Consider the following 22,609-nt stretch of genomic DNA (forward strand, 5'->3'; position numbering starts at 1 on the left):
ACAAGAGTTAATGATACAGCCACACATGCGGAGAGCGATGCATAGGCAACAAAAACTGAGAGATTATTATCAAAGAAAATGAGGCCACCTGTGGTTGGGTGGGGCTGTGGTAATTAGTGAGGCTGCTATAAATAGCAGCCTGTGGGTTGGACCATTGTGGAGGATTATCTGATCGTTGTGTTTCGTGACTGCTTTACTGACTTTGACTTTTTGTGTGCTGATTTCCCCCCGCTTTGAAACTAAACCAGAGCAAAGTGTGTTTCACTTTGTGAAAGAAGGACTGTGAATTGCCTCACAGCTGCAAGCTAAGTATCACAGAACTGATAAGGGACTTGTACAAATTACCAGTTTGTTTGGAGACGAGTGCTCTTTGCTATACCAAAAGAGGGCTTGGTTTAAGTGAATTTTCATTATAAAGAACATTGTTTTGAATTTTCAAACATGTGTGTGTCTGAACTTTGTACCTGTTCATTTTTGGGAGGATTCTACCAGAGAGCCCGACAGAACAGTAAGTAGAGGCATTCTTAGGTAGAGGTACCACTGTACTCATATCTCCTTTCTCATTATACAATGGCATAAATATACCATTCTGTAAGATTACTGTTACTACTTTGATCCTGATCTTATGGTTGCTGACATTTCTGAAAGCTAGATGAGCAGATTCCCAAGAGGATGATATCATTTACCCAACTAAGTTTCAGTAACATATCCCATGTTCATCTATTCATTAACAAACAAGTTTATTACAGATTGATGAAGTTCCTTTGGAGGCAGGTGGAAGAACTGCAGATTAGATAATGGTCAGACAAGCATCAGGTGAGCTTGTAGAAGGATTGTGGGTGACAAACATTATTACTAACATATTATTACAATAATAACACAAGTCTACAAAAATATTTTTTGTAATCATCGCAGTTGACCTTGTACTTTTTTGAATTATTTTTTTGTTATGATTTTAAAAATGTATATAGTTTTTCTATAGCAGGTATAGTTTCCACAGAGCAACATCAGGTATAAAAAAAATATATTGGCGACATTGAAAAAACAGTAATCTACATATCAGAAATAACATCATAACAAAAATGCTTCTATATCAGACACATTATGTGATAGAAAATGTGCATATTTTTGGAATCAGCACATCAAACTCTATAGAACAGACATATTTTATTTATTTATTTATTTTATTTATTTATTGGATTTGTATGCCGCCCCTCTCCGTGGACTTGGGGCGGCTAACAACAGTGATAAAAACAATATGTAGCAATCCAATAATAAAACAACTAAAAACCCTTATTATAAAAACCAGACATATATACTGACATACCATGCATAAATTGTAGAGGCCCAGGGGGAAAGAATATCTCAGTTCCCCCATGCCTGACGGCAGAGGTGGGTTTTAAGGAGCTTACGAAAGGCGAGGAGGGTGGGGGCAATTCTGATCTCTGGAGAGAGTTGGTTCCAGAGGGCCGGGGCCACCACAGAGAAGGCTTTTCCCCTGGGTCCTGCCAAACGACATTGTTTAGTTGACGGGACCCGGAGAAGGCCCACTCTGTGGGACCTAATCGGTTGCTGGGATTCGTGCGGCATTACTTTTGCTGATAATTTTTTTGTGTTCACTAATGTAATAGATAAAAAGTAATTGCCCATAAGTGTGTGTGTATATTTTTGCTGATAATGAAAAGGCAGTCAGAAACACACACACACACACACACACACAATAATAGGTAATGAATTTATGGAATACATTAAATTAGGCTAAAATTGATTTGGGCAGTTTATGTTTAAGCATTGTGATAGGGCATGTTGGGACCAGACATATGGTTTATTGCTTTGGCCTTAGCATGTTTTGCAAATAGTGATTCACTAAACCAGCTTTAGAACTGAATCTGTGGTATGTATCAGAAATATTTTTGATTATCTGAGTTAGCATATTTTGACTTCATGAATAAATCTAAAGTGTGCTGGTTCATATTTAATGGCTGTAAATCACCTTGTGCTACATGTCCATATATTTTCTTTGAGGGTTTCAGGGAAACCAGTTAACACAAAGCAGGTAATCTCAAAGCAGCTGGAATTTCAGAAGTGTTATAAATAGAATTGCAAAGAATTTGACACCAATCATAGGACAAGATTCTTCCAATGCTTTGAAACAGGGTAACAGTGAATGATACAAATCTAATATCCTGGGGGGAATGAAAATTAGGTGAAAAATTAATACAGCAACACATATATTCTTGCTGCTCGTGCATGATGTCTGGTTTAGACAACTTTAGCACATCACTCCAGCAGATGATGCTCAGTTGATAGCAACATAAATATGGTACCAATTTCCTTTTGAAATGTACGTTGTGATGGGAGGGAGGCATATTAATTATTGGAGTTTCTCTCTGCTGCACAAATCAGAAGAACAGAAACGGAATACCATGACAGAGAAGAAATTAGGAAAAAGAAGAAGAGGGGAAAAGTATGGGGGATGAGTTTTTGTAGTGAGGTTCGGTAATATAATGAATCTCATAATCCTTATCAAAATATTGGCAACTCACATCTGATAACAAGTTTCATATTCTCTTTTATTACATCATAACACAGGTAGTCCTCGACTTACAACAGTTTGTTTAGTGACCATTCAAAGTTCGCTCATTCGTTCGTTCATTCATTCATTCATTCATTCATTCATTCATTCATTCATACATTCATTTGATTTTTAAGCCACCCAATTCCTTCCAAAAATTCAGACAATTGGCAACTGACATATTTATAATGGTTGGAGTTTCCGGGGTGGGGTGGGAGATGCTCATGCAATCACTTTTTGTGACCTTCTGACAATGGGGAAGCCAGATTCATTTAATAGCTTTGTTACTAACATAACAAATACAAAAATGGACAGACTTACATTGAAGATTAAACAGAAAGAAGATATAGAATAAATACCAAACATGGAATTTATTTTGTCAATGGTAGGGAAAAAAGGAGTAAAGATGAGGAATATAATTTGCATTGTTAAGCAAACAAAATAACCCAGACAATACCATTTATTAAGCAGCAGTTAAATGTAATAGTAGAAAATTAATAAAACTGTATATAAAAGTTATTCGCTTAACAACCGTGGTTAAAAAAAGACCATAAAATGGGGTAAACCTAACTTAACAAATGTCTCATTTAGGAAAGAGAAACATTGAACTCAATTGTGGTCACAACTTGAGAATTACCTGGGTTGAGGGAGGTTTTTTGACAGAGATTATATTCAGTTTTGTAGATTACCATATTTTTCGGAGTATAAAATGTACCTTTTTACCCCCAAAACAGGATGAAAACTTGGGTGCATCTTATACACATTATAATATAGCTCTACCAGTCACCCCCACCCTTTGGCCTCTGCCTCCCAGTAATCTGCCTCCTTGCAGCAATCAGCGCAGAGCCTGACTAGCACAAGCAACTCATCATCAGCCTGCTAACCCACAGGTGATTCAGCACAGGCAGGCCATGTGCTAAAACTGAAAGTGAAATTTTCCCTGAACAACAAATCAACATCCCAAGCGCCACCAACCAAGAATAGGAAAGTGCGCCCCTTACTTCCTCAATCCAATCCAAAATCAATCTCGAATACAAAAACCAATCTCAAATGCAAACTAATCAATGCAAGGAGTGTAGTCAACAAGACATCTGAATTCCTCCTCCAACTAGACACTGACATCTTCAACATTATTTTTATCTGCGAAACGTGGCTAAATGCATCCTATCCTGACTCCATCATCACACCAAGAAACTATCTGGTCTTCCGGTCTGACCGTAAATCCTGTAGAGGAGGCGGAGTAGCTATATTCTAAAAAAATTTACTAAAACTAAAAAACATCCAAGTTGCACATGATCTTACCCTCCCTGAGACTATTGTCTGTGATCTATCCCTAAATGCCACAGATCTATCCTACTTTGCTACAGAGCTCTTGACTACGACATCACATATGCAAACAAATTAACTTCGCTAATAACATGGGCAGCCTCCTGCCCTCCTCAGTGATTTTAAAAACTGTGGTCAGCTTGTCGTTCGACTTAAGGTCAGCTGCAGCAGCTTCAGCGACTTCTGTGGTTTGAGCTGCCTTAATGACATCTTGAAGTGACGAGTCGTCAGCTGCCAGCAGTTTATTCCGGATGGAAACATTCCTCATGCCAAATATTATGGCATCAGTTAACCTAGCCTCAGGATTGTCAAACTGACACTTGGCTAAAATAGTCCTGAGGCGAGTGGCAAACTGATTAATGGTCTCCCCTTCAGCCTGAGCCATTCGGGAGAACTGATGCCTGAAAACCCTGGCAGGTTTCGTTGGCTTAAAATGAGCGGCCAACTTCTCCATCAAAGTTTCCCATGGAACCGAATTTGCAGGTTCTGGGTCAGTTAAAGTCCCTGCCAAATCAAAAATTTGAGTGCCGCAGTAGTTAAGAAATAAAGCCCTTTTGCGGCCGTTGTCAGCATCTTTCATGCCAGCGGCTTCAAGGAAAATTTCAAATTTAGCCATATAGGCTGTCCAAGTTGACCTCTCTGGGTCAAATAACTCGGGTGGCTGAATAATCGAAGGGGTCGCCATAATGATTTTTTTTCTGGTAAAAAAAATCTCCTCAAGACCCTCGTCGCCAGTGAAATAACCGAGAAACACGGTTGCTAACTTTAAATGTTTATTCTCAGCAGGAGACTAACTAGACACGGATACACTTTCACTCAGACGCGAGCTAGAGAGAAGCGTGTAAGCCCGGTGGCACTTTCCTTTTATACAGTTTCGCCCGGCAACAAGCAACGCCTGACAGCTCTACAAGATTGGCGCCAAACCGCAGCAGCCAATGAAAAGGAGGTAAACACTTCTACTTTAACACAGCCATTTCTGCTTAACAACTATACTTTAAACTTTTACCCAGTTACAGAATCTTGCGGAACCTTCTGGTCATAACATACGACATCACACATACAAACAAATTAACTTCGCTAATAACATGGGCAGCCTCCTGCCCATACCCCCTTATCTTCCTTGGTAACCTCAACCTACCCCACATTAACTGGACCCTAAACAAATGCACTACAGAACCCATCCATACTACCATATGCAATGCTGTCACCAATCTGGGACTCGACCAACGAGTAACAAACAACACTAGACTCAACAGCTGTCTGGACCTCAGATTCTGTAACAGCAAAAGTGCAATTTATGTACTACAAATAAACAAACTTTTTCCAACAGCTACCACAGCATGATTAACTTCAGCCTCAACCTACATCACTCTAAGATTCACCCTAATAATGCGACAACCAAGTACAATTTCTAAAAAGTCAAATATGAACTCATAAATGCCGATCTCTCAATTCCTGACTGGCAAACTCTATTTTCTGGCTGTAACACTACCAATGACCTCTACAACACATTCTTGCTTGAAATCAAAAGAATTATCAGACTACATGTACCACTAAAAACAACCATAAGTAAGAAAAATAACTTACCCATCTCAATAAGAAAACTACAAACAAAAAAAATTATCTCTGTCAGAAAAACAAAAAAGGTCACGTAGCCAACTTCAAAAGCCGTTATAAAAGAATGTCACCAAATAAAGACAGAATGTTTCAACTACCATAGCAAACAAGAGGAAAACCTCCTGTGCACCAAATCCAACCATTCCTTCTACAACTTTGTAAATAACAAACTCAAGGACTCAAGACCCACCCTACCACTAAAAGGACCCAACAACAAAGAATGCCATGATAAATCAACCAAAGCTAACTTCTTCAACACATTCTTTGGCTCTGTCTTTGTTAACAGCATCGGCTCATCCCCACAATTCACCAATCACACTTCAAACACTCACAACAACTCCAAATCTCAACCAACAAATTCTCTGTCCTACACATTGGCAAAAAGAATATGAACACCAAATACAAGCTGAATAAACAAGACCTTATAGACAACCCTCACTCTGTAAAAGACCTTGGAATACTCATATCAAATAACCTAAGTGCCAAAGCCCACTGCAACAACATTGCCAAAAAGGCTTCAAGAGTTGTTAACTTAATCCTATGTAGCTTCTGCTCCGGCAATCTCATACTACTAACCAGATCATACAAAACTTTTGCGAGATCAATCCTTGAATACAGCTCATCAGTCTGGAATCCACACCGCATTTTGGACATAAACACTCTATAAAAATGTCCAGAGATACTTTACCAGAAGAGCCCTTCACTCTTCCACTCGCAACTGAATACCCTATGAAACTAGACTTACAATTCTATGTTTAGAAAGCTTAGAACTATGTTGTCTTAAAAACGATCTAAGCATAGCCCATAAAATCATCTACTATAATGTCCTTCCCATCAATGACTACTTCAGCTTCAACCACAGCAGCACACGAGCACACAACAGATACAAACTTAATGTAAACTGCTCCAAACTCGACTGCAGGAAATATGACTTCTGTAACCGAGTAGTTGATTCATGGAACTCACTACCAGGCTCTGCAGTATCATCTCCTAACCCCCAAAACTTTATCCTTAGACTATCCACTATTGACCTCTCCTGATTCTTAAGAGGTCAGTAAGGAGCGTGCAAAAGTGCACCAGCATGCCTTCCATGTTTCTTTATATTTTTTTACTAGTGTCATGTATATGAATATTATTATATCTAATGTTTTTTATTATTTTTCTTTTTACTAGTATCATGTATATAATTATTATATCTTTACATACCTCCAATATGTACTTGACTAAGTAAGTAAGTAAGTAAGTAAGTAAGTAAGTAAGTAAGTAAGTACGTACGTACGTACGTACATAAGTAAGTAAGTAAATAAAAAAATAAATAAATAAAAATAAACTAGCTGCAAGGAAGCAAATTGCTGGCAATGTTGGAATGCTGAAACTCTGAGGAGGTAAGTCAATAACTCTAAATATCTATAGAATGTTCAAATTATTATACTTATTTTTAAAGACTGCTTTATTATTGTTTTAGACAACTTAACGAAATGAAGAAGCTTTTAAAAATAAATGCTTGATCTGAAGAGGCCCAATACTATTGCACCTTCTTTTAAATAGCAGAGAATACTTCAAGAAAGCCACATCAATTTTAAAGATCTGTAAAAGTATAATCTGAAATGTAACAGTGTCCTGTTTTAGTATTAAGATAAGACAGCAGAGTTAGTCATGTTTGGAATAGATCTATTTAAATAATTTGGAGGAGTTAGTCTGACTACATTTAAGAAAACTTTCTGGCATTAATATACTGCTGTAATGTACATTTCTCCAATTCTTTGCTATTTTTATGGGTCAGACACACATGCAGAGAAATACACAGCAAACATTGTATACCATCTGTATTGTTTGCTGGGAGGCAAATTGATGGAAGGCAGAGGCTTTCCACCCCTTTTCTCCTTCCCCAAAACTAAGGTGCATCTTATACTCTGAAAAATATGTTATCTTTTCTCTCAGGGCTTCAGTTTCCAAGATGATTTGAATTATTTTAAACAATTTTAAGTCTGAGGCTATCTATATATACCCAAGGGGCTTTCTTAATTCGCACTTAACCATGGTACCCAGGTGGTCTTTTTTTTAATGCTGACTCCATAAAAGGTCATCTTCATCTGGTCTTCAGACTTTACCAAGAGACAACCCAGTTGTATTTACAAAACTTGTTGCAATTTTAAAAGAGTATTTTAACATTTATCTCTTCAAAGTGTATTTTTTTTTAAAAAAAAATTACAGTCAAGATAAACTCAGATGTCAATGAAAATGAGACAGGCCTTTATGGAATTCCAAATATAGTCTCCAGTATGTGATAAAAGAGGGAAGAAATTCAGAATATACCTGTTTAGTGATGCTTTGTCTGATGGTTCACTGGCGAGATAGTGTGTGAGAGAAAGCAGTTTCTGCAGCCTGTCAACATCTGGAAACTTCCCCACCGATTTCTGACTTCTTTTTCACCAGAAAGCTAATTTAAATCCACATCTACCCACCAGGATTGTGCAGCGTTCTGAATCTGAATATCAAACTCTGATTAAAACCTGTCTACAGAAGCATGCAGCATGTATTAAAAACATCAATTGTATCTGTTCCTGAGCTCATGCTGTTGTCATGGCACACTGGAAAAATACATATTTGGTGTATAATGCTCCTCAGGGATGCTATGTATTTGTCCATTCAGTTAAAAAATGGAAACAGAAAGATCTACAGTGGTACCTCTACTTACGAACTTAATTTGTTCCGTGATCAGGTTCTTAAGTAGAAAAGTTTGTAAGAAGAAGCAATTTTTCCCATAGGAATCAATGTAAAAGTAAATAATGCGTGCGATTGGGGAAACCACAGGGAGGATGGAGGCCATGTTTTCTCCCAGGAGATTCCTAGAGAGGCCCCATGGAGGCTTCTCCCCACCTTTTCCAGCCCTATTTTCCCCCAGGAGATTCCTAGAGATGCCCCACAGAGGCCTCTCCCCACCTTTTCTGGCCCTGTTTCCTCCCAGGAGATTTTTAGAGAGGCCCCACAGAGGCTTCTCCCCACCTTTTCTGGCCCTGTTTCCTCCCAGGAGATTCCTAGAGAGGCCCCACAGAGGCTTCTCCCTGCCTTTTCTGGTTACAGTTTTGGAGGCTTGGGTTCGTAAGTGGAAAGTAGTTCTTGAGTAGAGGCAAAAAAATCTTGAACACCTGGTTCTTATCTAGAAAAGTTTGTAAATAGAGGCATTCTTAGGTAGAGGTACCACTGTAGAATCCTGGCTCCCAGTATGGGGACTGAGAAACAAATATGAGGTACCAAGTGAAGATATATTTCATTAGCCATCTCCAGGGCTGTCAAAACTTTCCCAAACCCAAGGAAGGCCCCTATTTATCTATTTTTGTTTGCATGTTTTGGAATTGCTAGGTTGGCAGGATCTGGGGCAGCAACAGGAGCTCACCCTGTCACATGATGCTTGGGTCTCGGAGTGCCAACTTTCCTGTCAACAGTCCAGCATCTTAACTGTTAGGCCACCAAAGCTCTATAGGTCTGAACCAGTGAAGGGCTGCAAAAAAATTTACTACCACACTGTGGCCGTGGCTTATTTTGTGGGTGTGGCTTGCCGGCCATATGACCAGGTGACCGTAAATATGTTACTCTTATGGATCACCTGAAGAATATGATCAGGTGACCAGGCTTGATGATCATGTGACTGAGGAGTGGCTTAAAAATCATGTGACTGGCTTAAAGATGGCCACGTGATGTCACTCACCACATCAAGGGTTTGGGTTCAGGTGCCTGGCCTCTCCTCGCCTCAAAGAGAATTTCCCTATCTATTTACTATTACTGAACATCCAAAATATACTATTTAATTCTATGAATATATGCCACATGTGTACATACATATTACACATAAGCACACAAAAATGCATTATCTACTATATAAACTGTACATGTATGTACACACATATATGCACACACAGCTCTTCTAAAATTATACACATTCAATCTCATTTACTGCAATAAGAAAAACATGCCTAGAGCCCAGAAGGGGAAAAAAGAAAAAAAAATATCATTTTTTTCCTATTGGTTCTGCATACCTGACCAAAATTTTTCTACCAGTTCTGCATACCTGACCGTACCCGTAGGAGCCCATCACTGGTCTGAACTACTCAGGCCTATTTTAGCATTGCCTATTCTGTCATAAGAATGGAGCTTTTGTGATGCAGCATTGACAGATTGTATTCAACACTGGAGTTGAATCCATCAGAGAGGTTATCCCATCAATGACGTATCATAACTAGCATAAGTCTTGGGACAACATGGCATCCTTAAATTGGTCCTGATCAAATTTGTTGGGATTTATATACTGATAGGGTCTCTGTGCAGAGCTGCCCCAAGTATTTGTATATCTGAAGTGGAAATCCAGATACCTCTAATCTATTCTATGAACACACATCATCTAAATTAGCAGCAGAAAAGGCCCTTTGTCACATATGAGAGCAGCAAGTTGGTTTAGCTGATATATTTATCCCTACCTTTCAGCTTTGCAATATCTATTGCTTGGGATTCTTGCCCTCTGCTCAAGGGCTAAACTGGTCATTATCTCCTACCATGGATAGTGCTTTTAAAAATGCATACATTTTGGAAAGTTCTTCTACTTAGGACAGTTTGTTGATTGGTGAAGGCTATTGTAACAGAGACAATCTCCAGAAGGAGTTAAGTATGTATACACTGTATTTCAATAGTTCCTCCCAGGAGTTGTGCAATCTCCGGGCTAAATATAGATCATCGGCAGAATATAGTAGTAGCAAAATTCAGTGCTAATTTTTCCTAACTCCAAATATTACTTACAACCATCCGACCTCCAGCAGAGGTCAAAGAAATATGAATTATTCGATGACAACCAGTTGCCTCTACTTCTTACCTCTTTTATTGGTGTCAGGTATTCATCCCCAATAGCTGATATGGTGATGATTTTGGATTTTTCTATCCAAAGATCATCACCATATCAGCTTCTGGGGATGAACATCTGAGACCAGTAGAAGAGGTAAGAAGAGCTTTCTGACTCATTTTAAACTCATGCGATAAGGTTGTCATCTTAAAATCTCCCGCTCAGCCACCCTGAGTCCACAAGGAGAAGAGCGGCCTATAAATAAAATAAATAAATAAAACAAACAAACAAACAAACAAATAAATAATCAATGCAATGCAATGCAATGCAATGCAATGCAATGCAATGCAATGCAATGCAATGCAATGCAATGCAATGCAATGCCCAATTAAGATCAAACATTGCAATTTAACAGAATAGCAGAATTACAGAGTTGAAAAAGACCTTGGAGATCTTCAAGAAGGAGACCCTATACCATTGATGGCTAACCTATGGCATGGGTGCCACAGGTGGCATGTGGAGCCATATCTGCTGGCACACGAGCCGTTGCCCTAGCTCAGCGCCAACCAGTGATGAGCTACCAAAATTTTTACTACCACACTGTGGGCATGGCTTATGCAATTTTGTTTCAACATCTTTCAGTGCAAATTGGGTGCTCTTGGGTGGAGCTCCAAATTTTGCTACCAGTACTGAGTACCTAACCATACCCATAGGAGCCCATCACTGGTTCCACTGTGCATGTGTGATTTTTGGGTCACACAGAGGCCCTGGGAGGGCGCTTTTGTGCTTCCAGAGAGCCTCTGGGGGATGGGGGAGGGTGTTTTTACCCTCCCCCAGTTCCAGGGAAGCCTTTGGAGCCTGGGGAGGGAGAAACACAAGCCTACTGGGCCCACCAGAAGTTGGGAAACAGGCTGTTTCAAGCCTCTAGAGGGCCTCCGGGGGGGTGGGGGCAGAGGAAGCTATTTTTGCCCTCCTCAGGCATTGAATTATAGGTGTGGGCACTCGTGCACGCACAATAGCACATGCCCACATTTTTTTGGCAACCGAGGGAAAAATAGTTCGCCATCACTACCCTATACCATTTCACACAGATTGTGTCCAATCTCCTCTTAAAAACATCTAATGCTGGAGCACTAGAGTTGGACACCCCCTCCCCATTTTACAGACCAGTGATAAATTGGTCCTACCTAGGTTTTTAACCAAAGCATAACATCAGAATTACAGTACACAGAATATCCAAAGGTGATGAGTCAGCAATGGTGCCAGTCTGTATCTCTGCTACAAAATTTAAGACCTACAGAGAAAAGTCAAACCTTATAGCAACTGAAGCAAAACTAATGCTGTGCTGAAAGTTACTTTTCTCTTTTGTTTGGTTATATTCATCCTATTTGATGGAAATGAATTGCTTTTTAGTTTTTTGGGACAGAAGAAACTTCTTTTCTCTGAGCTTTCCCCCCCACAGATGGGGTACTGGACTAAGGCACTGAACTTAAGTTTTGTGATGGCATAAATTATGGAGCTGTGCAGGAATTCCTAGACAACTGGTCTCTCCAGCGACTGTCAGCCTCTAATCATCTCAGACTGGCATAAAATCCCATCAGAAAACAATACCAGGAAGTAGATTATTAGATCACTCCTGGCTAGGAGTAATCCTGAAACCAAGGCAGACTGGTTTTATGCAAAAAGAGGGAGAAACAGCAATTTCCTCCATCAGAAAATCATAAAGTCAACTCAGAAAGACGAAAAAGCAAAACTCTTAAAATTCTATGACAGCTTATAAAGGACGGAGGTAGAACAAAAACCTCTTTCCTGAAACTTGACTTAGGTGGAACATGTACTTCAACCGTTGACCTCTCATCTTCCTATGTGTAAGGAGTTCTTAACAGAGACAATCTGACCTGACTGAAGTAGGTCTGTGCTCATCATCTCATTCTTACATACATATTTAGGACAGACACTGCAAATAAATGGGTAGAGTATCAACACGAAGACGTTTTAAGTAGCAAGCATGTCCTTTGTGTTGAGCAGTCACTTATCTCCGATGATGGACATCTAATGCTTGAACTTGCTGTCAGAACTTAGCAGAACGTGCGATAATTCTCACTGACATTCTCTTGTGGTTGATTTTTTTCTGTTGGGTGACAGTTTAAGAGAAGGGGATTGGGTCTTTGCTTGGATTTCAGCTTGTACTGTAAAATAGATAGTCGCATGCAATGAAGTATTTTCTGAAAGGAAAACAAAAAATAAGATGAAAATATGAAAGAAAGAATGAATTTCTCTTTTAAAAATCCCATCCTATATGCTCCAATTTAACATTCACTTAAAAAAAAACAACCATGTTTCACCATCACTCCGCAGTCTGCATTGGTTGCCGATCAATTTCCGGTCACAATTCAAAGTGTTGGTTATGACCTTTAAAGCCCTTCATGGCATCGGACCAGAATATCTCCGAGACCGCCTCCTGCCGCACGAATCCCAGCGACCGATTAGGTCCCACAGAGTGGGCCTTCTCCGGGTCCCGTCAACTAAACAATGTCGGTTGGCGGGCCCCAGGGGAAGAGCCTTCTCTGTGGCGGCCCCGGCCCTCTGGAACCAACTCCCCCCGGAGATTAGAACTGCCCCTACTCTTCCTGCCTTCCGTAAACTCCTTAAAACCCACCTTTGCCGTCAGGCATGGGGGAACTGAAACATCTCCCCCGGGCACGTTTAATTTATGCATGGTATGTCTGTGTGTGTGACTGTTAGCATATGGGGTTTTTTAAATATTTAAATATTTTAAATCTGTCTGATTGCTTATGATTTGTTTTTTACATGTTGTGAGCCGCCCCGAGTCTTCGGAGAGGGGCGGCATACAAATCTAAGTAATAAATAAATAAATAAATAAACCAATCCAAATATTTTTATATGTATTAACAGGTCTATCTGCCTTATCCTGTTGAGTACAAGTGCTATCAAGATCTTGTTGCATCTATTGAAGTTAAGACAGAATAGCAAAGAAGAAATAAATGTCAATGGCTGCCTCAGGATAGATGGAGATTGATATGGCTTGGTGGCTGCAAGGTGACAAGTTAGGGGAGAACATGAATTGCAGAGTCTTGCGGTTGCTGCCATGTATTTAAACCAAAGCCAGATAAGAGACTTTCCATCAGCTGGAAAAAAGCTTTGATTAAAGGCTGCATGTTGTAGTAGACAAAAAGTTGCCCTTTGTTTGCGGAAGACCTTCTTGAAGATATGGAACTGTGTTAGGTGGAACAGGAGAGTTCCTTGGGTGAGGCAAGTGATTGGATTGGAGACCTTCTCTGGAGTGAAAAAAACAGGAGGTGGTCTTTTTCAACCTGGTGGCTATAGTGATGTAAGATCTGGGATGAGGGTGCCATTGGTTTTGGAGTTGGGATGGATATATAGATTATTGACAGACAGAGAGAGAGGGGGGACAGAAAGATAGGATACCAAATTTAAGTGTGAATAGTGAGTGTTGTGGTTGGCATCAGGCCAGTTCCTGTGGCTGCTGATTTTTATGCAGAGGAGTGAGGGCTGTCTGTTCACAGAAGACTAGTCTGGCTGGAGAACGAATCAGACAGTGAACCAGAAGCAGAGACAGGGATGGAAAGAGAGCAGGAAGGGACTGGAGAGACAGAGAGGGGAATAAAGTCAGTGAGCTCTCCAGCCAGAGGTTTATCTGAAACAGAAGGGGAAGAGTTAATGAATAATCCTATTCTGAATGCTTGGGTCCGGAGAATGTTGGGAAGACAAGAGCAGCTGCACAGAAACAAATTATATGGCACAGGCAGTAATGGGCAGCCAAAAATTTTACTGTCACACTGTGGGTGTGGCTTATTTTGTGGGTGTGGCATGATGGCCATGTGACCAGGTGGGAGTGTCTTGAATGATCATCGTTGTTCAAGTAAACTGTTAAGTCCGCGACTTACAACCTCACCAGTGTTGTTCTCTGGGGTGACAATTTATTTTGTGTTTCCTGTGCTCTCCTTCCTGGGTCGCCCCCTGCCTCAGGCTGGGTAGCTAGGCGAATGGGTGCTGATCAGCTGTTGAGAAAAGGAAATGTGCCCTCTGCAACACCTGTTGGTGCTGGTCTCCCTGCCGCTTTCTGAGGAGGAGGAGGATGGGAGGGGGAATGGCCAGCTAAAGCTGGGCACAAGCTTCATTTCTGCCAGTGAAACTGCATTCCATCCTGTACTGCCTGCTGCCCCCCCCCCCCCCCCCCCGGGCACAGGTGATAAAACTTAATGGCATTGCTGCAACCTTGAAAAAGGGGATGGCTGGAGAGATCTGTGTGGGAGACTATCGTTCAGCGTTGAGGAAAGTTTGATGAATTGTGGTTTGGCGCTTGTGGATTTCTGACACTCTGACATTCCAATTGTGAGATGTTGCTGGCTACTGTAAACCTGGAAGGTTCCTGCACTGACTAGAGTAATTAACTCTGACCTATCGACTACTTAAACTCACATTGCTCTGAAACTTTGTGGTTTGCAGTTTTCTGAACATAAAGAACAATCCTTGTTTGATTTTTACAAATCTGAGTGTGTGTGTTTGATTAATTACTTTGTTCTTGGGTGGCTCAAGGCCAGGCAGAACAGAGAGGAGTCTACAGTTGAATATGGGTGGTTGGATGGTAGAAGAAGAACTTGGGCGTGCTTGGGAATAGATGTTGACAGAGAGCATATCAGGGATTGTAATAGGAAAAGGAAAATACAGTGGAAAGTGTTGGCCTGATTATCCCTGAAAAAGTGGGACCAACAATTTGGTACTAAACTCTGCTTCTTTACACAAACCTCTTTATTGCATCTGGGAGACTGCAGTGTCAGATTCCTTGGTCTCCATCTGCCAATTGACAATAGTGATTGAGAGGTCCCTGCATAATAAAACCAAGATCATCTCCAGCCTAGTGATAGAAAATGCATTTCTACGCCACCCAGAGTCACTTTCAGGTGAAATGGGTGATTATACAAATATAATTGAAATATAAGTAAAAATTTCTGAATCCTGATTAGGCAAAAGAAGAAATGTGTTCTAGTCTGAGATTTGCCCTTCTTTGTAGACATATTCCTTCTTGTCACATATTCTCAATTTAAGAGTATAAAGACATTTGAAACATTTATAAGGAATACATCTCTTGAATCCATTATTTAAGTTAAGAAACATACATTTCTTTCTATTCCTATAAAACAATTCTCTTTGGAAGTCCCATTTAATTAAAGCCAGAGTGGTCAAATTTCATATTTTGAGAGTATTAGTCAACATCAGATGTACATCTTTAATTAGTATATGGTTTCTCATGATTATTTTAACATATGTATGTTAAAACTGTAACAACATTACCAAAAAGGCTCTAAGAGTTGTTAATATAATTTTACATAGCTTATTCTCTGGCAATATTACACTGCTAAACAGCGCTTATAAAACATTTGTTAGATCAATTCTGGAATACACCTCACCTATCTAGAACCTGCACTGCATATCAGACATTAATACAATCAAGAGAGTCCAGAAATATTTCACATGAAGAATCCTTCACTCCTCCGCTCGTAACATAATACAGTGGTACCTCTACCTAAGAACGCCTTTACTTAGGAACTTTTCTAGATAAGAACCAGGTGTTCAAGATTTGTTTGCCTTTTTTTAAGAACCATTTTCTACTTAAGTACCCGAGCCTCAAAAAATTTCCCAGAGAGCGGCACGAAGGCCCGGCCAGTTTCCTGCCATTCCCCCTTTAATTTCAGCCATCTCGGGCTTTTCTGGGCTCCCAGAGGAGCCTTTCAATGGTGCTTAAGGAGGCTTTGGCAGTCCAGAGCAAACAAAGCATTTTCCTTTCTCTGGGTGCTTTGCTCTGGGCAGCGACTGTCCTCCTCCTCGTCTTCCCCCTCTTGCTCTTTCTCCTTCACTAATCCCAAAGTCCTCCTTTGTTTAGGCAACAAAAAAGATACGTAAAATGATGACAGGAGAAGACTATGAGTGAACATGATTAAGTGCAGGTATATCTCATGCTTGTGCCAACACTGCAGTGGTACAAACAGCACAGTGACCCTCCTTTGCTGCATTTCTGCATTTGCAGAATCTCCTTTAGTAGCCTTGTTGAGTGAGGATAACCTGCAATCTGTTGTGAAAGAACCAGCCAAGAGACCTTTCTACGTGCTTCTGTGACTCATTTGCCAGATCCCTAGCAACTATAATTACTTACATTTGCTCTGAATTAGATGCTACTTGAGCAATCTAATGAGATAATTAGGGAAACATCTTACAAGGTCATCTGGGATTTCTTTCAACCTATGGAGACTGAGGATACAAGATAGAATCATCTGCACCACCAAATATGGATTGGAGCACTTTCTATTTGGCTCCGTTGGGTAGCCTTGAGTTCAGGCTGGTTTCTTCTCTAATGAAATTTAGGGAGCTGTTTAACATGGTTCATCCAGACATTTACAATTAAGGATTTCTGGTATCCTGATCTCAGTGGCAATATCTGCTTTTATTTATATTTAATACTTTATTGTTTCGATAAGAATGATAAAAACTCTCTGCTGTTCACTTCCCTATCCATTATTCCTTTAGGAGGTTGTACAATGATATGTCATGATTTTAAACAATTGTATTTATTTTTAAATTGTCACTATACCGATAATCACTGACCATTGTTGCCTGCATCCTGGGAAGACCATTGACCAATGATCTATCTGCTATTGTGGACAACAGTTCAGCTCCTTTTGATGGAACAGATGTTGAGTGATGGACATTCATTGAGTCTCTTTTCCATTTCTGTGGCTGCTTTTTCCCCTTTTCATCTTCTCCAGCATCTATTTCTGCATAGGAATCAGCAACACATTTCAACGCAATCTCTGCCAGTTGATGTTTTTATTCAGTTTTTATTCAACAGTTCACTTATTTCATTATGTAAACATTGGGTAACACAAATGTAATTGTAAAATTTATACAGTCCAAGAGGGAGTTACCAATCTATATTTCTGTATCTGAAATTCTTCATTTTGTACTATGTGATTTTTTTGGGGTAGTTTTCATTTTTTTAAAAAATGATGAAAATTAACTAAGCCATTACAGATCTACTTGCAGTTATCTTTTATCCATCCCTAAAAGTTTTATCCATCCCTAAAATAAAAAGTTAATTATTATGGTGTTGTTGTTTTTTTTTAAATCCTACTTCTTCGTGACTCTAGGTTTGCTTTTCTGATAAAAGAGACCCAACATATTCCCTAAAATATTTCCCCTTTCCATTTAATTTGCCTTTAAAAAAATATATAATAAGAGGACAAACCTTCAATACCATTCTTCTTTTTTAAGGAATAGACAGTGCTGCCTATAACTTTGCAAAGAGCTAATTACTCACTGGTTATAGTGGCTGTAGAGATCACGACAATTCTTCATTCCTTCCTCTCCTCGCGCTGTCATGTGTTACCCACTTGGCTCAGCTATTTCAGTCATGCCTTCTTCGGGTGGGTTGTCACCATTCTGGGGTTCCTCTGTGTTTTCACGTTTCTGAAAAGAAGATTCTTCTGTTTGCAGATACTGAGACACCACTTTTCTGCCTGTTCTTTTGTTGATCCAGGTTCCTGTCTCTAAGGAAACAGCACTATATGTCCGTTGAGATATATCATCTCCTTCAGCAGTTGTTACACCTTCTAGTGCTGCTTCTTCACTCAAGTGCTGAGCTAGTAGTTGTTCAACATCATCTGTGTACTCATGCTCTTCGCCCTCAGATTGCTCTAGATTTTGTGGGGTTTCGGTGTCACGGAGCAGTTCTTGACTTGAAGCTTGCTGGGTGTCAGATTCAAGTTCTTTCCCCAATAGAGGATAGTCCTGGCCAGAAACTTCTTGGCTACCAGGGGGGGATTCTTTGCGTAAAAATTGCTGCTGGTCCTGACCCGTCTTTTCCTCATCTGTAGCATTGACCTGATTTAATTCTTCCAATGCTCCCTCCGTAGGTCCTGATGGCCTTGCAATTTTTCCATCCTCTGCTGCTATTTTTTTACGGAGCACACGTGAGATAATATCGGTTTGTTGAGTGTGACTTATTAAAACCTTGCCTGTTTTTCTGTTCAGCCATATCCCATCTTCTATAGAAATTACGCTGTATGTCTGCAAACCTTTGCTCTGCCTATCTGAATGATCAGACAATCTTTGTAGAGTTGGTTGGCTTTCAGAGACAGCTACTTGTTCAGTCAAATCAGCCAAATACAGTTGTCTACTCAGTTGTGACTGCTGATCTGTAACTTTTATAGATCCTGGAACTTCTAGCTCTTGGAGACTCTTCTGAGACTCTTTTGCTTCCAGCTGCTGGCTAACTTTTTCCAATCCTGGAACTTCTGGTTCCTGGAGACTCTTTCGGGACTCTCGGGCTTCCAGCTGTTGGCTGGCTTTTCTGGATCCTGGAACCTCTGGCTCCTGGAGACTCTTTCGAGACTCCCGGGCTTCTAGCTGTTGGCTGGCTTTTCTGGATCCTGGAACCTCTGGCTCATGGAGACTCTTTTGGGATTCTCGGGCTTCCAGCTGTTGGCTGGCTTTTCTGGACCCAGGAACCTCTGGCTCCTGGAGACTCTTTCGAGACTCCCGGGCTTCTAGCTGTTGGCTGGCTTTTCTAGACCCTGGAATATCTGCCTCCTGGAGACTCTTTCGAGACTCCCGGGCTTCCAGCTGTTGACTGGCTTTTCTGGACCCTGGAATCTCTGGCTCCTGCAGACTCTTTCGAGACTCCCGGGCTTCTAGCTGTTGGCTGGCTTTTCTGGACCCTGGAATCTCTGCCTCCTGGAGACTCTTTCGGGACTCTCGGGCTTCCAGCTGTTGACTGGCTTTTCTGGACCCTGGAACCTCTGGTTCTTGGAGACTCTTTTGAGACTCTCGGGCTTCTAGCTGTTGACTAGCTTTTCTGGACCCTGGAATCTCTGCCTCCTGGAGACTCTTTCGGGACTCTCGGGCTTCCAGCTGTTGGCTGGCTTTCCTGGACCCTGGAACCTCTGGTTCTTGGAGACTCTTTTGAGACTCTCGGGCTTCTAGCTGTTGGCTAGCTTTTCTGGACCCTGGAATCTCTGCCTCCTGGAGACTCTTTCGGGACTCTCGGGCTTCCAGCTGTTGGCTGGCTTTTCTGGACCCTGGAATCTCTGGCTCTTGGAGACTCTTTCGAGACTCTCGGGCTTCTAGCTGTTGGCTGGCTTTTCTAGACCCTGGAATCTCTGCCTCCTGGAGACTCTTTCGAGATTCCCGGGCTTCCAGCTGTTGGCTGGTTTTTCTGGACCCTGGAATCTCTGGCTCCTGGAGACTCTTTCGAGACTCCCGGGCTTCTAGCTGTTGGCTGGCTTTTCTGGACCCTGGAATCTCTGCCTCCTGGAGACTCTTTCGAGACTCTCGGGCTTCCAGCTGTTGGCTGGCTTTTCTGGACCCTGGAATCTCTGGCTCCTGCAGACTCTTTCGAGACTCCCGGGCTTCTAGCTGTTGGCTGGCTTTTCTGGACCCTGGAATCTCTGCCTCCTGGAGACTCTTTCGAGACTCTCGGGCTTCCAGCTGTTGGCTGGCTTTTCTGGACCCTGGAACCTCTGGTTCTTGGAGACTCTTTCGAGACTCTCGGGCTTCTAGCTGTTGGCTAGCTTTTCTGGATCCTGGAATCTCTGGCTCCTGGAGACTCTTTCGAGACTCTCGGGCTTCTAGCTGTTGGCTAGCTTTTCTGGACCATGGAATCTCTGGCTCCTGGAGACTCTTTCGAGACTCGCGGGCTTCTAGCTGTTGGCTGGCTTTTCTGGACCCTGGAACCTCTGGCTCCTGGAGACTCTTTCGGGACTCTCGGGCTTCTAGCTGTTGGCTAGCTTTTCTGGACCCTGGAACCTCTGGCTCTTGGAGACTCTTTCGGGACTCTCGGGCTTCTAGCTGTTGACTGGCTTTTCTGGACCCTGGAATCTCTGCCTCTTGGAGACTCTTTCGGGATTCACGGGCTTCCAGCTGTGGGCTGGCTTTTCTGGACCCTGGAATCTCTGCCTCCTGGAGACTCTTTCGAGATTCACGGGCTTCCAGCTGTGGGCTGGCTTTTCTGGACCCTGGAATCTCTGCCTCGTGATGACTCTTTCGGGACTCTCGGGCGTCCAGCTGTTGGCTGACTTTTCTGGACCCTGGAATCTCTGCCTCTTGGAGACTCTTTCGGGATTCACGGGCTTCCAGCTGTGGGCTGGCTTTTCTGGATCCTGGAATTTCTGCCTCCTGGAGACTCTTTTTAGATTCTTGCACAATGTGTTGCTGTACTTCTACTTTCTGTCTAGGAACTGTACCATATAATTGTATTAGATAGTCTTTGAACAGACTCTCACTTGTCTGCTGACCTACACATTTAAGTTGTGTGCCTCTTCTTCCAGTCATCCAGACAATTTTCTCATCCGAAACAATGCCAGATACTGCTGTAGGTTTCTGAACTTTACTATCTGTCTTCTTACTGTCATCCACAAATCCTAGACCTTCTGATTCTTCCTTTTCATGTTTGGATTCCTGAACTTTGGATTCTTGTCTGACACGCAGTGACTGCTTACTTTTTATATCTGGACTGCCACGTCTTGAGTCCTTCCCTTCCCTTTGAGTTTCAATCTGGGGTTTTTGTTGTGATCTTTCCTGTAGAAACTTTTGCATAGATCCTCTGCTGCTGCTTGATGAACTGCCAGAAGAGACAGTTTGTTCATTTTGGTCCATCAATTCTTTACGTCTGAAAATGCTCACACTGCTGTCAGTCTGTAGTGTTATATCTGCCACTTTTGCAGTTGTAGCTACCAAATCTTTCACTTGTCTGTCATCTTGGAATTCACTTCCTTTTAATTCCTGACTGACTTGCTGGAGTTCCTGTCCTTCTATTTTCTGATCATCTTGCTGGATTTTTTGGCTTTCCTGGCTGATAACCTGTGCCTTGGCTATTTCTGCCAGTTCTTTTTCTGACTCTTTGGGAAGAACCGTCTCTCCTGCAATCACTTTTTCTTTACTATCTCTGACGATCTGTCCCTGTTGTCTTGAAAGGATTTCTGCAAGGGGTTTATATTCCCAGACTCTGCTTGTCTGCTGACTTGTGCATTTTACTAACTTTCCTTTTTTGTTAACCCAAGACACAACTTCTTTTGGTTGTTCGGTACGTTGTTGTGAAGCCTGACTTTTTAGCTCCCGGCTGCTGCTCTTTGCTTCTTGCCCTACGAGCTGAGAAGAAATGTGAGGGGTTGCTTTCTTTATACTACTACTTTTCTGAACTACTTGATTAAAAGGTTTAAGAATTTCAGCAAGAGGCTTGTACTCCCAAACTCTGCTTGTCTGCTGGCTTTCACATTTCAATTCTTTCCCTGTTCTTGGACTGATCCAAGTTGTTTCTGCTTCATTCATGGGTTGCAGTCTAGAAGACTTTTGACCAACATGACTGCTTCGCCGAGATTCTTGATATGGGAGATGCTGACTATACTGGCTACTGCGACGGGATTCCTGGCCAGGTTGCCCTTGACTGCCACGCCGGGATTCGTGGGCAGGTAGCACTTGACTACCACGCCGGGATTCTTGGTTTGAGAAGTGGGTGCTATGGTGGGATTCCTGTCCAGATGACTTCTGACTACTGCGGCGAGATTCCTTTCCTGGGACTTGTTCTTGACTTTCTGTTTGGCTATTTTTGGATTGTTTTCTGAGGGACTCTATACTATTGGTTCCAGAGGTAAGAGGAGAATTTATTTGGTCTAAGAATTCTTTTCGTCTGAAAATGCTAACTTTGCTATCAGACTGTGTATCTTGATCTACATACTGTTTAGATGAAGCTTGTGCCTTTGGACTGCCTGGTACTGGGGCAGTGTCTCCATTTTCTTTATGTTGTATTGCATCACTGTTGCTCTCCTCATTGATGCCATTGCTTTCTTCCATTTCTTTCATGTTTTCAATAATTCCTGAGTTGAGTTACATGTGTCCAGGTAAGATGGTTCAGTCCACCAGGCACTAGCTTCTAAGACACCCCCTTGGTACCAATTATCTGGGCCAGATGTTCTTATGTTTCTGGCTTTGCTTTTTATCCAGGTGCTCTTTACAAGGAGAATCCCAAGACCAAGGTGGATTCATGGTTCTTACATTAGAAACAATAGCCTGGCACAAAACTTCATTGTTGTTGTTGCAGTCTCTCCTTTTTCCTACTGTCTTCCTTCCTTTCTGTTGCTAACAGCTACCATGTAGTTCTAGAAGTTTCATAACTGATGGCTATTTATTTATGACATCACTTCAGGGATGGGCAGCAGGCAGGACGG

The 22,609-nt window shown here is 41.6% G+C and overlaps 1 protein-coding gene across 1 annotated transcript; it reads right to left on the reverse strand.

Moving 5' to 3' along the window:
* Positions 1–17,771: 17,771 nt before the first annotated feature.
* LOC139160266 (uro-adherence factor A-like) lies at positions 17,772–22,244 on the reverse strand. Its single transcript, XM_070737999.1, has one exon. It carries the CDS (start codon positions 22,242–22,244, stop codon positions 17,772–17,774), a length of 4,473 nt encoding a protein of 1,490 aa, XP_070594100.1.
* Positions 22,245–22,609: the final 365 nt, after the last annotated feature.

The sequence above is a fragment of the Erythrolamprus reginae genome, chromosome 1 (genome assembly GCF_031021105.1).
Source record: "Erythrolamprus reginae isolate rEryReg1 chromosome 1, rEryReg1.hap1, whole genome shotgun sequence".
Taxonomy (NCBI): domain Eukaryota; kingdom Metazoa; phylum Chordata; class Lepidosauria; order Squamata; family Dipsadidae; genus Erythrolamprus; species Erythrolamprus reginae.

Bases quoted from the DNA above. Each gene is read 5' to 3' on its own strand.
- LOC139160266 (XM_070737999.1), bottom strand. From the start codon at position 22,244: ATGAAAGAAATGGAAGAAAGCAATGGCATCAATGAGGAGAGCAACAGT.